At 40.5% G+C, this 21483-nt stretch overlaps 2 protein-coding genes and 1 non-coding gene across 9 annotated transcripts in view; 1 reads left to right on the plus strand and 2 right to left on the minus strand.

The window, feature by feature from the left end:
• Positions 1-9840, minus strand: eef1da (eukaryotic translation elongation factor 1 delta a (guanine nucleotide exchange protein)). 4 transcript variants are annotated; one of them, XM_058418354.1, is made up of 11 exons: positions 9752-9840; positions 8252-8304; positions 6051-6532; positions 5172-5292; positions 4876-4947; positions 3623-3688; positions 1989-2076; positions 1515-1612; positions 1128-1322; positions 259-453; positions 1-134 (listed from the first exon to the last, which is right to left on the minus strand). In XM_058418354.1, the coding sequence occupies exons 3-11, from the start codon at positions 6530-6532 to the stop codon at positions 96-98; spliced, it is 1356 nt and encodes a 451-aa protein (XP_058274337.1). In that variant the 5' UTR covers positions 8252-8304; positions 9752-9840; the 3' UTR covers positions 1-95. The 4 variants fall into 4 exon arrangements, with proteins under 4 accessions (XP_058274337.1, XP_058274338.1, XP_058274339.1 ...); XM_058418355.1 differs by lacking the exon at positions 3623-3688 and having other exon boundaries at positions 9752-9831; XM_058418356.1 differs by lacking the exon at positions 4876-4947 and having other exon boundaries at positions 9752-9830.
• Positions 5179-21483, plus strand: part of ghrhra (growth hormone releasing hormone receptor a) — a 25114-nt gene continuing 8809 nt past the window's right edge. The window contains exons 1-9 of one of the 4 annotated variants that reach the window (XM_058418358.1): positions 5179-5319; positions 9948-10047; positions 10264-10440; positions 12346-14979; positions 16061-16178; positions 18842-18949; positions 20082-20182; positions 20313-20410; positions 20508-20640. In XM_058418358.1, coding sequence (XP_058274341.1) covers positions 14920-14979; positions 16061-16178; positions 18842-18949; positions 20082-20182; positions 20313-20410; positions 20508-20640 — 618 coding nt within the window. In that variant the 5' untranslated portion in view covers positions 5179-5319; positions 9948-10047; positions 10264-10440; positions 12346-14919. The other 3 variants (XM_058418360.1, XM_058418361.1, XM_058418359.1) reach the window with 3 other exon arrangements.
• On the minus strand, positions 11846-11928 carry trnal-uaa (transfer RNA leucine (anticodon UAA)). The gene has a single exon. It is a non-coding gene; the product is annotated as a tRNA-Leu (tRNA).

Genomic DNA, 21483 nt, shown 5'->3' on the forward strand with positions numbered 1-21483 from the left:
TAAGGCTTAGTAACTGTTTATTGGTATCTGTGCGATCGAATAGCAGCAGGCAGCCATATGAAATTGAGGTGATGAGTTGATTGTCGAGCAAATGTTTAGATCTTGTTGAAAGCAGCAACATCAACACTCTGGACCTGCACACAAAATGGGAAAAATATACAGATATACATTGAAAGATTAATGGTTGGTTTAACAACACGGTTCTCGTGCTACGCGTTGCGTATTACACTAAAGGTCTGGGATAAAGTCGGCACTCACGTAGTCTTCGAATTTGGTGATTTCCTCCTCGAGTATGTCGACTCCGACTTTGTCGTCCTCGACTACGCAGTTGATCTGCAGCTTCTTGATGCCGTAACCGACGGGCACCAGTTTGGAGGCACCCCAGAGCAAACCGTCCATCTGCACCGAACGAACACACTCCTCCAGCTTGGCCATGTCTGTCTCGTCATCCCACTGTGTATGTGTGTGTGTGTGTGTGTGTGTGTGTGTGTGTGTGTGTGTGTGTGTGTGTGAGAGAGAGAGAGAGAGAAAATAAAAGGAGGAAGAAAGGGGGGGGGGTGTAACAGGGCATAAAGAAAGTAAACAAAAAAAGGTTGGTAAAAAATGAATGAATGAATAAATAAATAAATATTTATGAAATTTAAAAATATAAAAAATTGTGTTTAATACTATTACAAAAACAACAAAAATACATGTTAATATATTAACGTTAATATTACAATTGTATTTACTGTTATTTTATTATAAAAAACATTTAACAAAAAAATAATAAAATTCAATAAAACAATTCATTAAAAAAATAATTTAACAACTAACAATTTAAATAAAAATAATCCATTTACATAAAAAGTAAATGAGTTCAAAAAAAACAAACAGGGTTTTAATAAAACGAATACATTAATAAATTAAAATATTATATTATGAAAATAATGTAATTGACTTGTATGAGGAAAAAAAGGAAGAAAAATAAAGGGATTCGATAAAAACAAATAAATCAATGATAAATATCTAAAAATAGGTAAAAACTATTACGAATTTTATACAAGATCATGTGTAATTTATTATTAGTACTAAAAAATTCTTTGTTTGTGTGAATTCTCTACAGCAGTAAGGATGAGGGTGCTTACAGGTTTGACGTCAAGTATGATGGAGGACTTGGCGATAAGGGCGGGTTTTTTAGCCTTCTTCGCTGTGTACTCCTGCACCCTCTGTGCTTTGATGCGCTCGGCCTCTTCGTCTTCCTCGTCACTGCCGAACAGGTCGATGTCGTCGTCCTCTTCCTCTTCTTTCACCACCACTTTGGGGCTTGGCGCCGGAGCAGCCTGAAGTTGGAGAAAGTAATGGAGTGTGAACGAGTGTATTGATGGTGACTGGACAGCGCAGGAGCTCACTGAGACTAATGAGACACGATTACAGGAATTATACGATATCTACTGAGTACAGGAGGAATTACCTCCTCGAACCCTGCTCCTGAGAGCTGCTGTAGTTTCAGTAGATGTGATGTTTTTCCTCACCTGTGGAACGGCTGCTTTGGGAGCCTGACTCGGACTCTTCTCCAACACGGACAATCTGCTCTCTAACTTGGACAGCATGGCCCTCAGGTCATCCACGACTGACCAGAAAAGAACACACACACAAAATACTCATGCAAAGTGTCCACAAATAAAATCAGTGTATTTTCATCTTGCGATATATGTGTAATATTCCATCATCATACTGTGACCCCTAATTATCACCAACTGAAAAGATTATCTGCTTCAACTAAACACAACAAAATATTATAAATTATATTATAAATAAATATTATTCTACTGTTTTTCTCTTTATTCAATACTAAATATCTGATTCAGATTCAAAAAACAGCAGAGCTTTGGTATAAACAGTTATAAAGGTTTCACTGAGCCACTAAAGAATCTCACTGGGAATATTTTCATTTTTTAGTTTGATGCTCCACACACACAGACACCCACCCACCCACCCACCCACACCTTTGTGCAGGTTCTTGTTGTCCAGCTCCAGGCTCTTGACTCGGGAGACCAGCTCGCTCTGATCTTCTGATTTGCTGGCATTCTGACTCTAGAGGCGAGAACAAAACGGAGACGATTAGAGACTCGGACTGCCAGGAGGAACGAAACAAGGGTGCAAATTTTCCCCCGACACACTGCATTAATGCCAAGCTCTCGGTGAGCGCACTGGAGTCTAGAAAGCACACCGTGCAGGGGGCAAATTAATTATAGAATTTCAAGTGCAGCACAAAGCAGTGACAAAACCTTCTAGCGTCTTTCTCGACACGCGTGGTTTAGTTTGAGTGATTTTATGCGCCAACTTGTTTTTCCATTTGTTCGACTTTAAATGCCCTGAATGTCTTTTCTGTAACGGGAATATCGACGTGAGAGACGGAGGCGGTCGCTTTCGCAGGGTGGAGCTGACGCTTTCTTTGGCTGAGCAGTGAAAGAAAAGCACAGGGTGCAGGACAGAAATCGACAGCTGGCGAGTTTCCACAGACTCGGCCTGGATCGCTATTATTTACTTACTGCACAGGAGGAATGCGAGTCCTTCACCATAAATACAGAACACAGATTAGACCAGAGAACACCAGAGATACAAAACAAGAGGGAAGTGGGATCATTCGCCAAGCAGAAAAAAAACAACATGATGTTCCGTTCTAGGAAAATAATCAACAAGTGGTGTGATACTTTACATATAACAGCGCGTCTGGAGTGAATTTACACTATAAGGCCAAAAGTTTTGGGACACCCCTCTAAATCATTGAATTCAGGTGTTGTTTTTCAGGGGTTGGTCTCGGCCCCTTAGTTCCAGTGAAAGGAACTCTTAATGCTTCAGCTTCATACCAAGACATTTTGGACAATTTCATGCTTCCAACTTTGTGGGAACAGTTTGGGGATGACCCCTTCCTGTTCCAACATGACTGCACACCAGTGCACAAAGCAAGGTCCATAAAGACATGGATGAGTGAGTTTGGTGTGGAGGAACTTCACAGAGTCCTGACCTCAACCCCATAGAACACCTTTGGGATGAATTAGAGTGGAGACTGTGAGGCTCATCTAACATCAGTGCCTGACCTCACAAATGTGCTTCTAAAGGAATGGTCAAAAATTCCCATAAACCTTGTGGAAAGCCTTCCCAGAAGAGTTGAAGCTGTTATAGCTGCAAAGGGCAGGATAACTCCATATTACATTCATGTGCATGTAAAGACAGACGTCCCAAAAACTTTTTGGCAAATGTAGTGTATTTCTCTCAATCCACAACAATTTGCATTGTCATTCATGTATGTTTATCCTGTTTTATGTTATGGACCGTCCAGTTTTTATTATAATAATACACTAACAGCTTTACCTCTGACTGATTTAAGCTGGAGACTCCTTCTAAAATCACTAAATAAATCAAATCTCCTACCAGTCACCATAATTCATCCAATTTTTACTACTAATTTGTTTTATTTTCAGGAACACAAGTCTGTCCTCTTGCTATTGAGAAACGTCTAAGGCTCTGAACGCAGCATGCACGTGCAACTTTATTTAGTTAGCAGCACACATGCACATTTCACACACACAGAGTATGTTCTGCTCCCATGCGAGGCCTGCAGTGCCGGGGCACTTACAGACTTGCGCTCGCGAGGCTTTTGGGGACGGGAGTGTGCTTTACCCGACTGTAGCGCTGCCTTCACCTACCCACAAAGAAAGAAAGAAAAAAAAAAAAAAAAAAAAACAGGGCAGGAAGAGGAGAGAGAAAAACAAAAGCATACACATGAGGTTGGCGTACGAATTGTGTTCTCTCATCAATAGAGAGAGAGAGATAAAAACTTGACAAACATCATTATATTATGCTAACAAGCAGAATGTACTGTATCTCATATATAGTATATCTCACGGGTGCCAAAACTTTTAAGCAGGGAGACATGACATGCAAGAATGAACACAAACAAAAAGGACTTACAGAAGAGTTTATGGAAAATATTTAGCAAGTGCGTGAATGTTAAACACAAATGAAAAGCAATCCTAATCTTTTTCATAGAATTCATTTATTCGAGACGTAAATCATAGCATGTGCCAGGACGAGCCAACAGTCCAGGAGAACTCCGATCTGTTCAGTGTGACTCTATATGGACACGAGTAGCTGCTTCACTGAGAATATTTAACGAAAAAAATAACGCAGTGGTCTTATTGCGCGTCTACACGATCCTTATTTATTTATCTCCCCAAAAGAGTTAGCTGTGTGTACAGCTTGCTTTCGGTCAGCTAACTGTAAATCGCACAGTTATGAGACTGTAAATACTACACATGGTCAAAAGGAGCACGATTTTATATTTTACAGAAAGCAACGATCAAAAGCGAGACACTTCTTCAGACCTCGGGTTCATTTCTATGAGCTCCACAGACCCTTTAAACTGGAGCTAGATGTTTTTCGATGACATGGCAACTTAATGGCATTTAGAGTTCCGTTAAAAGCTTCGAAAACGGGGAACCGTCTCCTTCTTCATTACCAAATCATTTCATCATTTGTTTTCTAACCAATTCGTCTGGATCATTTTATACCATCCAAGTTCTTACCGTGATGATAATTATATTCTCTCTCTTATAATAGCCACTTGAATAAAAGTTAAATCTATGCAAAAATACTATAAGGAAAAAGTAAAAATTAAAAAAAAAAAGTCCCACTGGATTGCCCGAAGAATCTTCGAATAAATTATAACGGATTTAATTTTGCCTAAAGTGGTTAGTATTGAGTAGCTACAAAACGTTTAAAATAACACACTAATATGTCCCTATGATGTGTTTTGATGTTAAAGCCTCAGGCTCGGTGTAAGCAGAACCCTTTCATCTGAGTCTGAAGGTACGATGGGGCAGTACTCACTCCGGCTAGGGACTGCTGGATAGCCTGGCGGGCTTTAACCATATCCTGCAGGAAGCCGTTAGCATCTGTCTCCTTAAAGGGCACGGCGGGGTAGAGAAGGCCGAGTCAAAGGAGCAAGCCAGAGGCAGACAGGACAAAGAGCAAGCAGGTGAAGTCGGTACAAAGCAGCCGGGCGACATGAAAAGGGATTAAAGAGCTTTGAAAGAAGACACTGTGCTTGGTTCTTTGGCCACAGACAGACAAATAACAGCTGAACAAACAGCTATACTCTTTAGCTGCCAGATCTCTCCAGGTACCTGAGGAGCCGAAGGCACACCGTTTATTCCCTCGTAGAAGCGTCGCTCTGCCTCGTCATATTTGGATTTGTCGAACCAGATCTTCTCCTGGGCCAGGCACTGGAGTCCACTCATGATGATGCTGTGACAAGAAAGGACGGAAAACAGGGTGAGATTGGTAGCTAGGTTAAAATGAATGACATAAGTCTTTAACTTGCTGGTGCTGGGGCTGACGCCGGCCTGTAATGCTGGATTGATCGCTTTATCGTCTGACTCGGACAAATTTTCTGACAAAATCAGCCATGTGAACACTAAGGATATTTGAGGGCCCGCAAATGAGAGCAAAGGAATCATGACAAGCAGCAGATGAACGAGCTGACGTTTATTTTTTTGCTTCATCAGATTCATTTTACGTTAACAAAAGTCTGAACAAAACAGGAATCCTTTCAAAAACGGTGCTACTTCATTCTTTAGAACACGCCTTAAATAAGTGTGTGTGTTAATTTCTGAACAGCAAACCCCTTACATTTATTTAAAAACTGTCAACTATCACACTTCACCTCTTGCACAATGTTATTTCACTGTTTTGTGGTGAATGTTGTTTGAAGTTAAGGAATAAAGGCTAAAGAAAACAGATCTCTGGACGTAGGTAGGTTTGTAAAATGTCACTAAAACCCATTCATTGTTTTTTGCTGACCAGGCCGTGCTATGCTGTGCTCAGCACATGCCCAGAACCTTCCTTGTAATCTATTGGCTGGCTTTTTGCCCATTTGCGTCCAGCCAGTTGAACCCACACAAACCAGTATAAAGCTTCGTCACCCTTTTCCCTACAATGACGAGGCAACTAACACACAAAGCAGATAACCGCAAGCTTGGCCTATGCCCTGAAAAGTGGCGTACTTGTCCCGTTTTCTCGGAGTGGGACGCTCCGTCTCCGAGTAACCCCTCTTCCTGCGTCCCCTCTGCGGCTCGGAGGACGAGCGCTGGTTTTTCTGAGCGCTGTAGGAGCGAGACCGGACTGGGTTCCCCTCCTCTCGACTGGGCCGAGTCGGTTTCTTTTTGGCTCGGAACACCAGGGAGCGGTGGACGACTTGCTCTCTCGGACTCGTCCCCGAGCTCGGCGGGCTCTGAAAGTAGTCCTCGGCTTGCTCGTACATGTTGCTGTTGAACCACACGAACTCTCCTCTGGAGCCATGCACAGACCCGTACGTCTCGGGGAAGAATAAATGTTCTTCTGAGGCATGGCTTTCCGAGTGCGATGAGCGCTGGGGTCTTCTCCTCACGCCTCCGTGGGGGTTCTGATGGGTGGCATTGTTCGCCGAGCCCTGCCACGGTCCACCTACTTCCCTGGGGTGGGACTGAGAACCCCTCTGATTGTCCATCTCATCACGGGTTAGAGCAGAGGGGAGAAGCTGACTTGTTGTAAATGTTAAGTTCAAAGCCAATCAGAAAGTAAGGATGCACTAAAACCATACCCTAGATACTGAGACAGCTGCTGGCGCAAAACACGGACTTTAATTCAAACCCTGCCCTATTTCATGCCACAAGCCAAGAGTAAACTATAAGCATGTTAGTATAGGATCAGTATCTGGCATAAAGCTGGTACTCAAAGCTTCGAGATGAGTATCAGAGCTGAAAAATCTGGAATGCTGTATCCTTATTATTCCACACGGCAGTCAGTCTCTGGAAGTGCAAATACTCATCTCCGCTATGTGCAGACATGGGGGTGAGCTAATCAGAAACTCATCAGCTAGCCCAGCAGACATGTAAAAGCCAAGATGTGACGTCCAGCCCTGTTTTTGATCGCCCTGAATCCAGATGCATGAATATCCCCTTACATGATCATTAAACTATTCGAACTAAACATCTGATGCATAACACCATATTTGTGCTGTAAACAAAAACATTTTGTGTGAATAGTGAATATTCCAGAAACAATTTGTCCCACCGGTCTATATGGCTAGTTAAAACCGTGTGTCAGAGTGTGTCGGGGCAGGATTAATAACAAGTGCTACACATAAAGCACTACATATAAAGATATGCACACAATGAAAACATTTACTTTGTAAAATTCAATAAGGAGCATGTTTGATCTTTCTGCTTGTCAAACTGTATAATCCACCCAAACACGAAATCTGTTGTCCCATGGGCCTGGGCTACTGATTCAACCCCCACCCCTGCAATAGCTTGTGGACAAAGGTTTGTGGACACCTGACCATCACACCCATATATGGTTCGTCATCAGAAAGTTGAAAGCACACAACTATATAGAATGTCTCTGTATGCTGTAGCTGATGAGGCCCAAACTCTGTTCCAGCATGACAAAGCTCCATAGTGTGTTAAGGTTGGACTGGAAGAACTTGAGTGTCCGGTACAGAGCCCTGACTCTGACTCAACCCCACTGAACACCTTGAAGATGAACTGGAACAGTGACCGAACCTCTCCATCAGTGTCTGAACGGGCTAATGCTCTTGTAATTGAATGAACTCAAATTCCCACAGCCACGCTCCAACATCTAGTGGAAATTACATAACATTATGACCACCTGCCTAATATTGTGTTGGTCCCCCTTTTGTTGCTAAAACAGCCCTGACCCATCATGCACTGTGTATTCTATCAGAACCACAGTAACAGTAGCTCATCTGTTGGATCGGATCACACGGGCCAGCCTTCGCTCCCCACGTGCATCAGTGAGTCTTGGCCACCCATGACCCTGTCGCCGGTTCACCAGTGTTCCTTCCTTGGACCACTTTTGATAGATACTGACCACTGCAGACCGGGAACACCCCACAAGAGCTGCAGTTTTGGAGATGCTCTGATCCAGTCACCTCTCATTGCTCATAATGTTATGGCTGACCGGTGTACATCTGGAATGTGATGTTCAACAGTGGTCAAATGTCCACAAACCTTACTGTGAGCCTTATCATGCAACAGTTATGCTCCGAGGATGAAATAATATTGCACACAAGCAGCAATCCATACAAAACACATCGACAATCCATCACGGTTCTGCTCACTGGCTCGGATTACGCTGAAGCTCCCCGATTGTCCATCATGATCAGATGCACATGCCACGACACCACACGCATTCAGACACTCACCTTCGGATGTATTCAGAGGAGTAAAAAAGTCAAGGCCCGGTTTTTCAGGATGTCTTTAATAACGAGCATTGTAACCATTAAAAAGAGGAGAAACACACGTACACAAGGAAGTGCAAAAGTTTTAGCACCCTGATTTCGTGTTTTTAGCCAAGTGCAAACATTCACCGGATGACAGAAGTTTCTTAGTTTGCTTGTTTCGGAAATGGATTGAAAGTAACCAGATGTTATTATTAACCAGAGATATCTTAGGAATAACGAGGTAAATTTGGATCTGCTAAATAATGTGTGTTAAAGAATATAAAAATATAAATATGAACTAAATGTGGTGGTCGCTCAAGTGATTAAGGCTCTGGGTTGTTGAAGATCGGGGTTCAAGCCCCAGCACCGCCAAGCTGCCACTGATGGGCCCTTGAGCAAGGCCCTTAACCCTCTCTGTTCCAGGGGTGCTGCATCATGGCTGACCCTGCGCTCTGACCCCAACCTCCAAGGATGCGAAAGACGGGAAAGAATTTCACTGTGTTGTAATGTATATGTGACAAATAAAGGCAACTTAATTAACTGCACTAATTAATTGATTAAAAAAAATTATTATTAATTTTCACTACTAATGTTCACTATAAAAGTCCCTATATAAGCTGATACTATTTATAAATAAACAAAAAATTTCTAACCAATCAGAATCGAGAATTTAGCAGTTTTTAGCATATTAGTCTTTAATTACATAGAATGTCCAATATAAAAGTCCCTGAGTAAGTGGTTAACATTTTAAAATAAACAAATAAATAAATAAACAAACTTTCCAACCAATCAGAATCGAGAACTCTGCAGCATCACCATTGTATAAACTATTTTCCGGAAGAAGTTATCATTAAAATATTCAAAGCTGGTGTGAAATTTAACTTTTCTAAGCTTTTATTTTCAGTCTGTATGAACTAAACTGAAAAATACCATTGCTTTACATTGGGCCTTGTTTATTTGTGCACTGTGTTTTAAACAAAGTTCATGTAGACATTCAGAACACATCTAATGTGTGTAAACCTGTATTGACTGTAAAAAGATTAGTTTAAAGATGAGATTTAGTTTGTTGTTTAATGGTTATTTATCAAATAAATAAATAATCAGTCATTATAATGCATTATTAAAGAAACTACTCTGTCATTGCTGAGACCATGTCTGTAACAGAGAGAAACATGTACATTATATATGGTTTAGGTTTTAATTCTGCGTTTTGTAACACCGTATGTCGGCAGAAAAGCGTTAAATAAAAGTAAATAATAATAGTTTAAAAAGGTAAAAGTTGGAGGTTATGTGTTCAGCTCAGCTCCGGCTATAGATAGACTTCCTGACAGCTTCGAGCCATTTCAGTCGCAGCCACGTGGCCATAAAACCGACACCAAAATATTTCTTCGTCACCGGGAACACGTTAAAAACTACATTTTAGCGTTTTTAAAAACACCGCCATTAAGCATACCGACATTAAAAATGGTTTATTTCACTTACTTTTAAAGTTTCCGTGTAAGGCAGAGGACTGAGGGAGCGTCTCGCGCAGCAGGACAGTTTGTTCAGAAAAGGGCTTGCTCTGTACGGCCTGGTGAACTTATTCACGGACCAGGGGGAACTACACATCTAAACGTATATTTTTTTTACTTAATGGACATTGATTTTAATGACGTTTATGTATTTTATGTGTTTACAGCTGTTTTCGCAAAGGGTGATGAGAGAAGAAGAGCGACACTTTTGCAGAATGAGAAAGTTAAGACAGAGAGGGTTTAACCCCCACGCGCAAGGAGAAAGTGGTACGTCCCAGCAACTTTGTACAGTGCAGAAGTTGGTGCAACTTTGCACAGTGAAAAGTGAATAAATAAATAAATAAATAAATAAATGATGGAATTCTGTGCAATTCTAACTAAATGTAAAACATTAAATTAATATTTATTATTTTATTTTTGTGTGTGTGTGTCTGTGTGTGTGTGTGTGTGTGTGTGTGTGTGTGTGTGTGTGTGTGATTAAAGTTACTTACCTAATATAGTGTTCCACCAAAACAATTCTCCCCCCTTCATGGCCTGGACTCCTGAAGCTGTGATATCTGGCACCGAGACTTTAACCACAGATTCTTTTGTCCAGCACATAACACCGATGTTTCATAACTGTTCAATATCTTCAAGATTCTGCAAGGTCCCTATTTAAATGTAAGCACTTATCTAATAATGACTGTGTTATTGGTCATTGAATTCAGGTGTTGTTTTTCAGGGGTTGGGCTCGGCCCCTTAGTTCCAGTGAAAGGAACTCTTAATGCTTCAGCTTCATACCAAGACATTTTGGACAATTTCATGCTTTGTGGGAACAGTTTGGGGATGACCCCTTCCTGTTCCAACATAACCGCACACCAGTGGACAAAGCAAGGTCCATAAAGACATGGATGAGTGAGTTTGGTGTGGAGGAACTTGACTGGCCTGCACAGAGTCCTGACCTCAACCCCATAGAACACCTTTGGGATGAATTAGAGTGGAGACTGCGAGACAGACCTTCTCATCCAACATCAGTGCCTGACCTCACAAATGTGCTTCTAGAGGAATGGTCAAAAATTCCCATAAACCTTGTGGAAAGCCTTCCCAGAAGAGTTGAAGCTGTTATAGCTGCAAAGGGCGGGACAACTCCATATTACATTCATGTGCATGTTAATACAGATGTCCCAAAACCTTTGGCAATATAGTGTATATACAACTTTTTTGCTCTAGTAGTTGTATTAACTTAAAAAAGAATGCAAAATAGAAACTCCGGAAATACTTCCACCTTGAGCAAGGAAAATCCAGACCAGATATTTATCCCATACCTGTGTACTTCAGCCCAGTTTGGAAAAGACACCTCGGTAATTGTGTATTACAGTCACTGAATCCACAGCTGGAATTTCATCTGTTCATATATTACTTACATAATCATGTGTGAAATCATAAAAACAGGTTTATTACCCCAGTGCTCTCCTTTTCTCTAAATACAGAGTCAAACAGTCCTCTAATGTAGTGTAATATTCTGAGTGCACTTTATTAGGGCAATGTGTGATTTGGAACAGAGCCAGAGTGTGTGTGTGTGTGTGTGTCTGAAAGAAAGAGAGAGCCAGTGTGTGTGTGTGTGTGTTCTTCGAGTTAATTTATTTTCATTTACTGCCAGTGTTTTCAGGTTCGTTTGATAAGAGTAGTTTGGTTACTATTATATACCAACCAAACCTCCCGTCATGTGCAGTTGATTTTCCTAGGAATTAAATTAAGTAAAACCTGAAAAATCATGAGGAGCAAAGTGATCAGGACACCAAACAACCCCTGAAACTGTAGATCATTCTCAGGAACAATACCCATGTAGGAGTTTTTTTGCACTAATGCCATAGCCAGCTTGCCTAATCTTGGTGTTTACCAGGAGCAGGGTTTGAATCAACAAGGCCATTTGACCAAGGTCAACATCTTAACCACTATGCCATCCCTCCCTGTTTCTCAGAGAATAAAATCTACCTGCCTTTACTATTGACTCCAGGACTAATGCTTCAGGGACAAACTCCCTTAGGGAAAGCCATTAGAAACACTGGTAATCCAGCTAAAGCCATACCAGGAGTGGGGTTCGAACCCACGAGGACATTTGTCCATTGGATCTTAAGTCCAACGCCTTAACCACTCGGCCATCCTGGTTCACACATGCTGTGACAGACAGACAGACAGACAGACAGACAGACAGACAGACAGACAGACAGACAGACAGACAGACAGACAGACAGACAGACAGACAGACAGACAGACGTTAATCTATTCATTGAATTTCACCATTAGCACTATGTATGGTATTTATATCACCTTGAAACATCACATTTAAATCTTTAAGCACTAAACACTTTGACAAAGACGAAACAACACAACAATCAGAGCAACTCTACTGTTAACTTAAACATTGTGCTGTAATAATATACTATTGCTAATCCTGTTGTACGGTGGCCTATCATGATTACTAAACAATCCTGAGATACCTTGTATTAATAATGCCCATATACTGTATATTTGAAACAAATTTTTCATTTCTCTGGATTCTTCTCACTTTTTTCTAATTCCCAGGCAATTGTGTGCTTCATCATGCTGCGATCACCCCACAGTCTTGTCATCTTGAAATTACTGCAATCAAAGCTTCCGTCTGTTCTAATAAGATGTAATTACCAGTCAGAAGATGGTGTGCCAAGACTGAAACAGAACCAGCATGGCCAAGTGCTGTTAACGCTTCATCCACTGCCCATGGACTGATGCCCATGTTGGATCAAAAACAACTACTGCTACATGCTGTAAGCTAGCACATGCGTGTGGACAGATAAAAGGATCGTTCTTGGTCTGGTGACAGAGCTTCGTTCTGGGTCTGGGGAAAGAGTCACATTTATAGGTCACAAATAAAATGTTTTCTGTGCAATTTTTCAGTTTCCTTCCACTTCTCCAAAACATGCTCATGAGTGGATTGTCTAATTGGCCAAACATGTGAAGGAGTGTGTGACTGATGCCTTGAGATTGACAGGCATCTCATTCAGGTCTCCCAGTGTTCCCAGGATATACTCAGTGTCCACTTCCTCCTTCACCAAGACAAAGTTTAAGATCCATCCAACCACTTATCCTACACCAGATTGCAAGGAACCTGGAGCCTATCCAAGGGTGGACACCCTAGACAAAGACCAACCCATTGCATGGCACAATTACACACACTGGATCTTAAGTTCAACACCTTAACCTCCGCCTTCATCCTGGTGTCCTCCCATAGTGCTGTTTCTCCTAGGAAATTTTCTGCTGAATGAGTCCTACGTGCTTTTACTAGCGAATCCTGGATACAGGTTTATGGAAGAACTCCATTAGGTTCTCTGAGGGTTTCCTTCAAGGAATAGCTGGTCCTGGTTTAAATGGTGACATTGACAGGCATCACATCTGGGATGTATGCCAGTCTCATGCCCAGTGTTCCTGGGATAGACTCCTGATACACTTCTACCTTGACCGAAGCAAAGTGCTTCCTATAAATCCATCCAGCCACTTATCCTACAATAGGTTGAGGGGAACCTGGAGCCTATCCCAGAGGGGCACCTTAAACAAGGGCCAACCCATTGCATGGCACAATTACACAAACACCCATTGAATCCAACGCTTAGTCATCCTGGTGTCCTCCTATAGCGCTGTTTCTCGTAGGAAACTTTCTGCTGAACATGTTCTACCTGCCTTTACTACTGAATCCTGAATGCAGGTTTATGGAAGAACTCCATTAGGTTCTGTAAAGGGTTTCCTCCAAGGAATAGCTGGTCCTAGTTTGAATGGTGACATTAACAGGCATCACATCTGGGATGTATGCCAGTCTCATGCCCAGTGTTCCTGGGATAGACTTCTGATACACTTCCACTCTACATAATTCCTGATGGTTTCTATTAGGAAGTTACCAGTCACACTGCTAAAAAAAAAAAAAACACACTGGTAAGTGGATTGTCTAATTGGTCGTACATGTGAAGGAGCATGAGGTATATTCCCATCTCATACCCAGTGTATCCTGGGATAGACTCCTGATCCACTTCCTCCTTGACCGAGGCAAAGTGCTTCCTATAGATCCATCCAGTCACTTATCCTACAGTAGGTTGAGGGGAACTCATACCTCATCCCTGGAGCCTATCCCAGAGGGGCACCTTAGATGAGGGCCAACCCACTGCATGGCACAATTACACAAGCACCCATTGGATCTTAAGTCCAATGCTTAGTTCCTGCTGTCCACCCATAGTTTTGTTTCTAATAGGAAAGGAAGGATGTATGCCGGTCTCATGCCCAGTGTAGATAGACTCCGGAACCACTTCCAATTTGACCAAGGCAAAGTACTAAAGATCCATGAAGGAACACACTAGACAAGGGCCAACTCTTTGCATAGCACAATTACACAAACACCTATTATGGTCAATTTAGAGATGCTAGTCACTCTACAACACATGTTTTTGGACTGGGGAAGAAACACAAGGGTGTCTGTGCAAATTCCACACACACAGTGGCAGGAATTGATCCACCAACCCCAGAACATCAAGGTAACCCTGATAGCCACTAAACCTCCCACTTACCAAAGTGAGTGCCGCATGCAGCCAAGAATATCCCAACCAGATATTTATCCCACACCTGCACACTTCAGCCCAGTTTGGAAAAGGCACCTCAGTGACTGAATTCACAGCTGCAATTTCATCTGTTCACATATTTCACACATAATCATGTGTGACATCATGGAAACAGGTTTATTACTCCAGTGCTCTCCTTTTCTCTAAATACCGATTCAAACAATCCTCTAATGTAGTGTAATATTCTGAGTGCACTTTATTAGGGCAATGTGTGATGTGGAACAGAGCCAGAAAGTGTGTGTGTGTGTGAGAGAGAGAGAGAGAGAGAGAGAGAAAGAGAGAGAGAGAGAGCTAGTGTGTGTGTGTGTGTGTGTGTGTGTGTGTGCACGTGTCTCGCTCCTATCCTCAGTTGCAGTCTCTCCTGCAGGATGCGCTCTTCTGAGTGTGGAAATCTGTCCGATCTCCGTGACTCAGACTAAATTCTATTGCTTTAGAGAACATGAAGGTGTCTTGATTGGATTCTGGTGGATTATTTTGGGTAATTACTTTAACACCACCTGGATATCAGGGGACGGTTATGGCCAGTTTGCACATGAACGCGTTATATCTGTGGATACTCGGCTCTTTTTGGAGAACTGTGAGTTTCTGTCTGTTTTATAAGTTTTATTGTTTATTGCTTTATACGTTTTGTGCTTTTTTTGTTTATAGATTAAAGCAGACTGGTTTATAAAGACAGAAAAATTGACAGCAATTCATCAAGTTAATTAAAAACTAGAAATTAGAATTTAAAAGGGCTTAATACAACTAGGACAATGTATTTATTTGTAATAATAATAATAATAATAATAAAAAGAAGACGTAGAAGAAATAGAAGACAAATTTGTATTTAGAATTTATTTTAATGTATTGAATTATTTAATTTTAAATAGAAGAAATAACAAAAATTAAATTGACTTAAAATATATACGGCTAAATATTTTTAAAATATTAAATATATAATATGAATAAATAAAAGTAACATGGAAATAGCTAAATAAACTAGCATATAGTGTCTGTTTTACTTAATAAAATAAATAAATAAATAAATTATTAAATAAATAAATAATAGCAATTACTACCTTGCATTGTCTGGCAAAACAACCAGATTCTTCGACTCCAGAGAGTTTCACTCTAAATAAATAAATAAATAAATAAATAAAATGACTACAGTTCTTTCAGCTCTACAGACAGATTTCCTCATTTAAGCCACAAAAAAAAGACTAAATAAAAAAAAGTGTATTGTATAAAAGTTTCAACATTTTTAAAATTTTTATTAATATTATTATTTAATTTTTTAATACAAGCTATTGTGGATCACTTTTACAAATCAGGATACTGATCCCCCCCCCCTTTTTTTTTCCATATCAATTAATCTAAAACTGTCAGCTGTTCAACAAACAATGCTTCGGTTCTTCAAACTTCATTCTATAGTCTTTTAATTCACTGAATTATTTTAAATTAGTCTCTCTGTTTTAATTCATGCTTCTAGTCAGGAAAGGAAAGTGTACTGAAACTATTATATTATGGCATGATGTTAGAGTTCAAAGTTTGTGATGTTGCTCAGAATTCAATGATTTCTAAAGCATAAACTCACCAAAAGATGTGACTACATTTCTCTTATAATGATTTCAGTCTTGCTTTAATCATTACGACTCGATCTGATCCTTCCGAATGCGCAGGTTCTGCAGGTGGAGGCAATTCACCCGGATTGCGCCATCATCTCCCAGCACATGAAGGCTCAGGAGCTGTGCAGTCAGATCAAGAGGAAAGAGAGCAAGAACCAGACAGAAGCACAGGGTAACTACACCACCATCTTACTCTAGCTTCTCATCAGCCTGTCCATAATGCTGCTGGTTTACTTCGGGCTGAGAAAAATGACTGTGTAACTTCAAAAACAATCCATTTCTGAGATTTTCCAGGAACCATGTGGTGTCTGAGTTTAGTAATTAAGCAATTATTAATAATTAAAAAATATGAGTCCAGTGTTAATTACTTCCTGGATGTTAGTTAGCAAACTTTTACCTCAGGATACACATCGCATTCCATATAATATTAGGGTATTTAGTTTGTCATGCCGCCCAGCCATACTATTCTCTGGTGTGTGTGTGTTTTCATTTTACAACCTAGCATTAATGAGTTCTTTTTAATAGTTATTAAGATTTCACTGGTCACTTGAATTACATTTGCGATAAAATACTTTAAAAATGAATTATTATACATAACATGAACTTAAATCTAATGGCAACTTTAACAAAAAAAAGTGGTAAAAAAAAAGAGTTTTAAGCTCTAAACTTTTAGAAGAACAACAGTGTCTTTGTTATATGCACATATTATTAGCCATTACATACTTTTCTTCATATAAATCCCAGTTGAGGTCACAGTATAGGGGCAGCTATGATGCAGTGACCCTGGAGCAGAAAGGGTTGCTCAACGGTCCAATAGTTCAGGCTTGAACCCTGATCTTCCAGTCAACAACCCACTTGAGCTTGATATTTAAAAATAAATATCATTTAAAATCCATCATCCAATAAGACCTTAACCTCAGCACACTTCATCAGAAATACTAGATATACTTCACCTTCAATTCAATTCAATTTAATTACATTTTATTTGTATAACGCCTTTAACAATGGATGTTGTCTCAAGGTAGCTTTACAGAACGTAAGAAACGTCGTACAAAAGTCCTAGATGTTAGACAAAATCGTCCCTAGTGAGCAAGCCTGAGGCGAGTGTAGCAAGGAAAAACTCCCTTAGATGGTAAGAGGAAGAAACCTTGAGGCTCAGTAGGAAACTCATCCTCATTTGGGTGAGCTTCTTTTAACCTTGATATGCTAATTAACCCTAGAACCATGCTCCAGCTCAGGATACAAGTGGTAGCCTGGTTCTTTGTCCTGTGTCAGATTTACATCTTGACATGAAAACCCGGCTCTGGATGCCGCAGAGTTCATTTCCACAGCCTTGTGTTAGAATTCCCATGTAGACAGGAGTGAGATTGGATTTTCGATGGGTTTGATTTGCGTTACACGATAACGCAAGTGGCCACGAAGCCGCTTCTGTTTGATCCTCGTCTTTCTTTAAACGAATGGAAATAAAAGATGACGGGCAGCGTGAGAGAAGACTGAGGGAAAACTCTCACACGGAAACGCTTTTAACCGTCAATTCTAATCACCACGGTGATTTCCACAGGCACTGTAGAAGTGAAAAGGGATGTGTGTTGATTTCATCTCTCTCTCTCTCTGGACCTGCTCTCGGAATTAAGACGCTATAAATAGAAGAGTTAGTGGAAGCACATGGGGCGAGAGACAGGGTGAGTGCCCGTGACCGATTCGTGCTAATTGACCCGAATGGAAAAGGGTAATTGTGTTAAGCAGGTAAACAGCGACTTAGGGGTCTTTTATTAGAACCGGAGAAGACAGCGTATTGCATTTATTTAGATTTCTGGCACTGGGCACACATCTTTATCCAGACTGACTTACTTTTATCTCATTTGTCTTATTTTTATTTTTATTTATTTATTTTTTTACATGCTTTTATGGTTTTTTTAGCACAAGAGGCAAAGATGGCATTATATTAAATGGTATTATTTATACACCTGGTTCAAGCACAGTAAAACTTTTCGATTTTACCTGAAATTCTAAATCTAATGTAAATCTAACATCCATCTGGGATCTGCTACACAAGCAGGGCTTATTATTATTATTATTGTTATTATTTTATTTTGTTAGTATTATTTTTTTTAAATAGTTATTAAGATTTGACTGGTGACTTGCATTCATGTGAATCACAATTACTTAATAATTACTTAAAAATAATTATTATAAATAATATGAACTTAAATATAAAGTCAGCTTTAACGAAAAAGTGTTAGATTTTAATAAACAGCTATAATGAGATATTATGATATTATACAAACCCCACTCCTGGTAGTAGGCGCTTCAGGTTGTTGTGGCCTGAACCCACTTTCTGTAAAACAGAGTGCTTCAGTACACTAAGTGAAGGATTGGAACTGTCCTTATTGTCGTTTGAAGATCATCCAGGTAGCTGAGAAGCCAAAACGGTTTAATAGTCTCAGGTGAAAGAAGGCCAATATGGAGGCCATTATGCAATGAGTGACAAATAATCGGTTCCATCACCAAGTGGCTTCTACACCAAATTCCTGACAATCTGCAAACGTGTCGATTGAAATGTCTGAAGCACCAAGAAAAGTGTCTCCTTGGGTGGCACTTTCACTTAAACGTCTTCTCTTTGACTAAATGCCTTGTCTTGGGATTATCACATCAAGGAACATGGAGCTGTATGAATAAGTTAAAAGAATGGATGATGGATGAAAAGCAAAGGAAACTCACAAACCGACAGACAAGGACGGATGGAAGATGCTCTTTGCGTGCATGATTTAGCAGACAAGATTGATTACGCCACACCGTCTGGTGACTGCCGCCGTTTGCTTCTGTGTGTTTCAGGCTGCAAGACGGAATGGGACGAGATCCGCTGCTGGCTCAGAGCCGACGTCGGCCAGGTGGTTAACGTGTCCTGTTCGGAAGTTTTCCAGCACTTTTCCAGCAAGCAAGGTCAGCCGAATGAAGAATTGCAGGGGTTTTGCTCTGCATCAAGGTGATGTGATCAAAGTGCACTGCTTTGAGAAACCCGATTTTAGCATTTCGACTGTGGTTATTTTGAGCATTTTTTCCTGTAATGACACTAAAACCTACTTTAGTTTGGCATGCCTGCAGCATGGCCCCTTGGCACACTGGAGGAGTCATAAAACGGGTCACAGATGCTTTTATTTCTTCCTAAACAAACTCTATCCTTGTCTTCGGTAACTGAAAACTTCTTCTTCCATGAACGTCGTTGGTTTTCCTAGCTAACTAACAAACAAAATGCTAACCAAACATTCTAAAAGCTTGGGGAGTAAAATGGCTCAAATCTGTAGCTCTAACAGTCTCTCTGTTTCATAGGGTCTGGTATTAAGGTCATGGAAATTTACAGGCCTAAAATTTATGGTCTACAAATTACTAGAAATTGGGTTTCTAGTGTTTATTTCACACACACAAAAAAAAAATCCAAATGACTTCTCGGGATTTTTAATAGCAGTTGAAGAGCTTAAAATTCTCCTCCATAAAGAAATCTGGTTATTTCTGAGATAATAGACTTAGCTACATGAGGTAAGAGTGAAAATGGAGCTAAGAATGACCTTTAAACACATTCACTGGCCACCTGCATGGCTAATACATTGGGGTTTTTTTCTGTAGTTTCTGGAATCCTAAGCAGATTTTTGACTTCCCAGAAAAAGCAAATTGCAAAATGAATTGATATCAAACTATAAAGACTTAATTATTTGGCAAAACCAAACAATTCCTAGAATGAACATGGTGCAGCGTGATTCCTGCCCCTGTGAGCTATGGAGATAAACATGGCAATGAGAGTAAACAGTATCCTACACCATAAGTCACATGTGATCACCTTTCAGTTCTTTTAAATACTAGATAGTGCTGACATACTGCGGCAGTGGAATTCTGAAGGCAAACCAAGCAACTAGCACATTCGCTTAAGAAGATCATTTAGTGTCCTTTAAGATGATGATCTTGGCACACTTTGGTAATATATAAGCACCATTCATTTAAGAGCTGTCCTCCTCAAGGTGGTAGGAGGTCAGGAAAGGCTAAGTAGCAGGAATTTTCCCTAACTGATCAAGCTTTCCAGGTTACATCTACAGGAACTGCACAGCAGAAGGCTGGAGTGACTTGGACCCTCCTTATGAGAATGCCTGTGAGTTAGGAAATGTCACAGAGCCTGAATCTAAGGTACATTTGGTTTTGTTCTTTATAAGAATAGCAATAGTTCTTACCTATGTCAGTACAACTAAATAAGTAGAGGATGCATCAGCGTGGCCTAAATCTCTGACCTTAATTTGTCTTTTTTATTTTTTTTCAGACAACCTACTTCTCAACATTTAAGCAGGTGTACACAGCAGGGTACGCCACATCTCTGATATCTCTCATAACAGCTATTTTAGTCTTCACTGTCTTCAGGTACAGTTTTTTTTGTTTTTTTTGGCAAGCTATCAGGTACAGTTCTCAAGGTTTGTTCAAATGATACTATAAATGACTGTGCTGTTTCATATCGCAGGAAGTTCCACTGTACCAGAAACTACATACACATCAATCTCTTTTCCTCCTTCATTCTCCGAGCCAGTGCCGTCTTCATCAAAGATGCGGTTCTTTTCTCAGACGAGTCTCTGGATCACTGCTTCATGTCCACAGTAAGGAACAGAGATTGAGATATAGGAACAGCCTGTGCTGTTCTAATAAGTCTTCTCTTCTGGAAAGGCTTTTCACTAGATGTTAGAGCATGGCTGTGGGGATTTGTGATCATTCAGCTTTGGTGAGATCAGATACTGATGTTAAGCTGGGGTTCAGTCGGTGTTCCAGTTCATCCCAAAGGTGTTCAATGGGGTTGAGTCAGAGTCAGGGCTCTGTGGAGGACACTCAAGTTTTTCCAGTCCAACCTTTACCTCCACACCATGTCTTAATACAGCTCAGGGGCTTTGTGCATCATGCTGGAACAGTGAAATGTTTAAAGCTACAGAATACAGAGAACTTCTATACAAGTGTGTGCTTTCAAATTGTTGGAACTATAGTGGAACCTCGGCATATGAATTGAATTCGGCGAGTTCTGAAGGTGACAATTTTGTTTGACGAAAACAGAAATAATGTAAATGCAGATAGTCCGTTCCAGCCACCCAAAATATCACCAATATTCCCAATACGAAGCGTAGGTAAGCTGTATGGCTGTTTACAAAGAACTGACCCAAGCCAAGCATTCCATTTCAAGGCTCCTCACAGGAAGTCGTGCCACCAAGCTTGGGCTAAAAATAGAACAGACCGCCCAGGCCACCAATCTGTCCACAAAAAAACGCCTGAAAAATCACCTAGCTTTTGAACGCATGCCGAAGGCAAGGTTGGTATCGTGGGTTGACTCTTTCCAAACAGCTTTTGCTGACTGGAAATCAATTAATAAAATTCGTAAACTCACTTCGGTTAGCTTCGCTCGGCTTTCCACTGACGCAAACAAATTTTGAACGGCTCCCAGACGTATGAGCAAA

Source organism: Hemibagrus wyckioides, linkage group LG20, assembly GCF_019097595.1.
Source record: "Hemibagrus wyckioides isolate EC202008001 linkage group LG20, SWU_Hwy_1.0, whole genome shotgun sequence".
Taxonomy (NCBI): domain Eukaryota; kingdom Metazoa; phylum Chordata; class Actinopteri; order Siluriformes; family Bagridae; genus Hemibagrus; species Hemibagrus wyckioides.

Excerpts from the sequence above, each read along its gene's own strand:
- eef1da (XM_058418354.1), bottom strand. The coding sequence starts at position 6,532 with ATGGACAATCAGAGGGGTTCTCAGTCCCACCCCAGGGAAGTAGGTGGA. Across the intron at positions 1,613-1,988 it reads CAACAAGAACCTGCACAAAG|TCGTGGATGACCTGAGGGCC; the intron begins GTGTGGGTGGGT and ends TTTTCTGGTCAG. Across the intron at positions 135-258 it reads TCACCAAATTCGAAGACTAC|GTCCAGAGTGTTGATGTTGC; the intron begins GTGAGTGCCGAC and ends TTTTGTGTGCAG.